The sequence below is a fragment of the Nerophis lumbriciformis genome, linkage group LG04, assembly GCF_033978685.3.
Source record: "Nerophis lumbriciformis linkage group LG04, RoL_Nlum_v2.1, whole genome shotgun sequence".
Classification (NCBI taxonomy): domain Eukaryota; kingdom Metazoa; phylum Chordata; class Actinopteri; order Syngnathiformes; family Syngnathidae; genus Nerophis; species Nerophis lumbriciformis.
In genome coordinates, this window is record NC_084551.2 from 405,001 (window position 1) to 410,065 (window position 5,065).

At 41.5% G+C, this 5,065-nt stretch overlaps 1 protein-coding gene across 3 annotated transcripts in view; it reads right to left on the bottom strand.

The window, feature by feature from the left end:
• The window catches only part of tmem145 (transmembrane protein 145), a 122,802-nt gene extending 118,703 nt beyond the window's left edge, over positions 1–4,099 (bottom strand). For all 3 annotated transcript variants that reach the window (XM_061947160.1, XM_061947152.1, XM_061947145.1), the window contains exon 1: positions 3,906–4,099. In XM_061947160.1, coding sequence (XP_061803144.1) covers positions 3,906–4,019 — 114 coding nt within the window. In that variant the 5' untranslated portion in view covers positions 4,020–4,099. The remainder of the gene's footprint in view (positions 1–3,905) is intronic.
• Between the last annotated feature and the right edge of the window lie 966 nt (positions 4,100–5,065).

Below are 5,065 nucleotides of genomic sequence, written 5' to 3' on the forward strand. Positions count from 1 at the left end.
CAACTATTAGAGCAAATGTCCCTATGTGAGGTGCCATTTTCGTGGTAAGGCATTTCATATTTACATTATGAGGTATTTGTTTAGACCAACACATTTTGCAAAAAGGAAAAGGAAGCATTAATTTGAGGTGTGGCGTTTATTCACTCAAATGGTTGCAGATTAATTGGGACACGGCAACTTAGTGGTAAGGCATTTAATATTTACATTATTAGGTATTTGTTCAGACCAACATATTTTCGCAGAAAGTTAAAGAAAGCATTAATTTGAGGTGTGGCGCTTATTCAGTCAAGTGGTCGCAGATTAATTGGGACACGCCAATTTAGTGGTAAGGCATCTAATATTTACATTATTAGGTATTTGTTTAGACCAATATATTTTGCAATTAGGAAATAGAAGCATCCATTTGAGGTATGGCATTTATTTAGTCAAGTGGTCGCAGATTAATTGGGACACGCCAATTTAGTGGTAAGGCATTATTAGGTATTTGTTCAGGCCAACATATTTTGCAGAAAGGAAAAGGAAGCATTCATTTGAGGTGTGGCGTTTATTCAGTCAAGTGGTTGCAGATTAACTGGGACACGCCAATTTAGTGGTAAGGCATTTAATATTTACATTATTATTAGGTATATGTTCAGACCAACACATTTTTGCAGAAAGGAAAAGGAAGCATTAATTTGAGGTGTGGCCTTTACTCAGTCAAGTGGTCGCAGATTAATTGGGACACGGCAACTTAGTGGTAAGGCATTTAATATTTACATTATTGTTAGGTATTTGTTCAGACCAACATATTTTCGCAGAAAGGAAAAGGAAGCATTCATTTGAGGTGTGGCGTTTATTCAGTGAAGTGGTCGCAGGTTAATTGGGACACGGCAACTTAGTGGTAAAGTATTTAATATTTACATTATTATTATTAGGTATTTGTTCGGACCAACATATTTTTGCAGAAAGGAAAAGGAAGCATTAATTTGAGGTGTGGCGTTTATTCAGTCAAGTGGTCGCAGATTAATTGGGACACGGCAACTTAGTGGTAAGGCATTTAATATTTACATTATTAGGTATTTGTTTAGACCAACACATTTTGCAAAAAGGAAAAGGAAGCATTAATTTGAGGTGTGGCGTTTATTCAGTCAAATGGTCGCAGATTAATTGGGTCGCAGCAACTATTAGAGCAAATGTCCCTATGTGAGGTGCGATTTTCGTGGTAAGGCATTTCATATTTACATTATGAGGTATTTGTTTAGACCAACACATTTTGCAAAAAGGAAAAGGAAGCATTAATTTGAGGTGTGGCGTTTATTCACTCAAATGGTTGCAGATTAATTGGGACACGGCAACTTAGTGGTAAGGCATTTAATATTTACATTATTAGGTATTTGTTCAGACCAACATATTTTCGCAGAAAGTTAAAGAAAGCATTCATTTGAGGTGTGGCGCTTATTCAGTCAAGTGGTCGCAGATTAATTGGGACACGCCAATTTAGTGGTAAGGCATCTAATATTTACATTATTAGGTATTTGTTTAGACCAATACATTTTGCAATTAGGAAATAGAAGCATCCATTTGAGGTATGGCATTTATTTAGTCAAGTGGTCGCAGATTAATTGTGACACGCCAATTTAGTGGTAAGGCATTATTAGGTATTTGTTCAGGCCAACATATTTTGCAGAAAGGAAAAGGAAGCATTCATTTGAGGTGTGGCGTTTATTCAGTCAAGTGGTTGCAGATTAACTGGGACACGCCAATTTAGTGGTAAGGCATTTAATATTTACATTATTATTAGGTATTTGTTCAGACCAACATATTTTTGCAGAAAGGAAAAGGAAGCATTAATTTGAGGTGTGGCGTTTATTCAGTCAAGTGGTCGCAGATTAATTGGGACATGGCAACTTAGTGGTAAAGTATTTAATATTTACATTATTATTAGGTATATGTTCAGACCAACACATTTTTGCAGAAAGGAAAAGGAAGCATTAATTTGAGGTGTGGCATTTATTCAGTCAAGTGGTCGCAGATTAACTGGGACACGGCAATTTAGTGGTAAAGTATTTAATATTTACATTATTATTAGGTATATGTACATTTTTGCAGAAAGGAAAAGGAAGCATTAATTTGAGGTGTGGCGTTTATTCAGTCAAGTGGTCGCAGATTAATTGGGACACGGCAACTTAGTGGTAAAGTATTTAATATTTACATTATTATTAGGTATATGTTCAGACCAACACATTTTTGCAGAAAGGAAAAGGAAGCATTAATTTGAGGTGTGGCATTTATTCAGTCAAGTGGTCGCAGATTAACTGGGACACGGCAATTTAGTGGTAAAGTATTTAATATTTACATTATTATTAGGTATATGTACATTTTTGCAGAAAGGAAAAGGAAGCATTAATTTGAGGTGTGGCGTTTATTCAGTCAAGTGGTCGCAGATTAATTGGGACACGGCAACTTAGTGGTAAAGTATTTAATATTTACATTATTATTAGGTATATGTTCAGACCAACACATTTTTGCAGAAAGGAAAAGGAAGCATTAATTTGAGGTGTGGCATTTATTCAGTCAAGTGGTCGCAGATTAATTGGGACACGGCAACTTAGTGGTAAAGTATTTAATATATACATTATTATTAGGTATTTGTTCAGACCAACACATTTTTGCAGAAAGGAAAAGGAAGCATTAATTTGAGGTGTGGCGTTTACTCAGTCAAGTGGTCGCAGATTAATTGGGACACGGCAACTTAGTGGTAAGGCATTTAATATTTACATTATTATTAGGTATTTGTTCAGACCAACATATTTTCGCAGAAAGGAAAAGGAAGCATTAATTTGAGGTGTGGCGTTTACTCAGTCAAGTGGTCGCAGATTAATTGGGACACGGCAACTTAGTGGTAAGGCATTTAATATTTACATTATTATTAGGTATTTGTTCAGACCAACATATTTTCGCAAAAAAGGAAAAGGAAGCACTCATTTGAGGTGTGGCGTTTATTCAGTCAAGTGGTCGCAGGTTAATTGGGACACGGCAACTTAGTGGTAAAGTATTTAATATTTACATTATTATTATTAGGTATTTGTTCAGACCAACATATTTTTGCAGAAAGGAAAAGGAAGCATTCATTTGAGGTGTGGCATTTATTCAGTCAAGTGGTCGCAGATTAATTGGGACACGGCAATTTAGTGGTAAAGTATTTAATATTTACATTATTATTAGGTATATGTACATTTTCGCAGAAAGGAAAAGGAAGCATTAATTTGAGGTGTGGCGCTTATTGGGTCAGGTGGTTGCCAAGTAATTGGGATGCTGCAACTATTAGAGGAACTGTGGAATGGCCACACTTTTGCTTTCTCAACAGCAGGTCTGGTGGGAGTAAGGTGTTTAATATTTTAATGATTATTTTTGGACAAATGCATTATAGAACACTTAATTTCAAGGGGTAAGGCATTTATTTTTTTATTTGAGACAGGTATATGAGAATAGTAATGGTCCTGAAAAGTAATTTCGCTGTTATTTGAGGTATGGCGTTGAGTCAAAATGTTGCAGCCTTACGTGAGGGTTCGGGAGGGGGATTGCTCAAGGGCACAGGCAGCAAGCTCCTTGAAGTCTTCACACCTGAGACCATATGAAAGTAATGACCGTCACGTGACCAATCAAAGTTAAGAGTCACGTGACGCGCACCTGTAACTGTTCCCGCGGCGGCCATGACGCTGATATTGACGTTAAAAAGATGATTCATCGTCGCGGCCGCGGGAACATCGCGAACAAACGCCGACGAACGTGGCGCACTAAAATGAGGAAAAATGTCTTTTTGTTTTTTTCTTATAAATGGCGACAGATGCGTAAATAATTGACCGCGGCATGTGGCGAACAAACAAACAAACAAACATCGCTAATGGAAAACATGCTCCACTCACCTCTTTGGTGTCCACGACGCCTTTGACGTATTTCCCCAGGACTGTGTCCACGCAGAGGACGGCGCACATCGCCAGCAGCCACAGGAATCTCCCAGCGACGACCCGCGCCTCCATCTTCCTCTCTCCCCGGCCAAGGCTCGTCTGAGCCCGGGCTGCCTTCGCGCTGGTGTCCGGGGCGGGCACGCGCCAAGCAGAGAGGCGCGTTCACGTGGAGCACCCCCTCTTCTCGGCAGCACACATGGAAAATGACTTTTTTTTTTTTTAAATAAACGACTGTAACATAGTCAACATTATTATACTCCAGGCAAACATTTTCTCTACATAAATGTCGATTTATGAAAGTAATCCATCCATCTGGATGGAGATTTTTTATCCATCTTCTTCTGCTTATCCGAGGTCGGGTCACGGGGGCAGCAGCCTAAGCAGGTAAGCCCAGACTTCCCTCTCCCCAGCCACTTCGTCCAGCTCCTCCCGGGGGATCCCGAGGCGTTCCCAGGCCAGCCGGGAGACATAGTCTTCCCAACGTGTCCTGGGTCTTCCCCGTGGCCTCCTACCGGTCGGACGTGCCCTAAACACCTCCCGAGGGAGGCGTTCGGGTGGCATCCTGACCAGATGCCCGAACCACCTCATCTGGCTCCTCTCCATGTGGAGGAGCAGCGGTAGTGATGGGTTGATGAGGCGTCATGAAGCGTTTCGACACTTTGCAAAACTGTATTGATACCATCCATCCATCCATCTTCTTCCGCTTATCCGAGGTCGGGTCGCGGGGGCAGCAGCCTAAGCAGGGAAGCCCAGACTTCCCTCTCCCCACCCACTTTGTCCAGCTCCTCCCGGGGGATCCTGAGGCGTTCCCAGGCCAGCCGGGAGACATAGTCTTCCCAGCGTGTCCTGGGTCTTCCCCGTGGCCTCCTACCGGTCGGACGTGCCCTAAACACCTCCCTAGGGAGGTGTTCGGGTGGCATCCTGACCAGATGCCCGAACCACCTCATCTGGCTCCTCTCCATGTGGAGGAGCAGCGGCTTTACTTTGAGCTCCCCCCGAATGACAGAGCTTCTCACCCTATCTCTAAGGGAGAGGAAACTCATTTGGGCCGCTTGTACCCGTGATCTTGTCCTTTCGGTCATAACCCAAAGCTCATGACCATAGGTGAGGATGGGAAC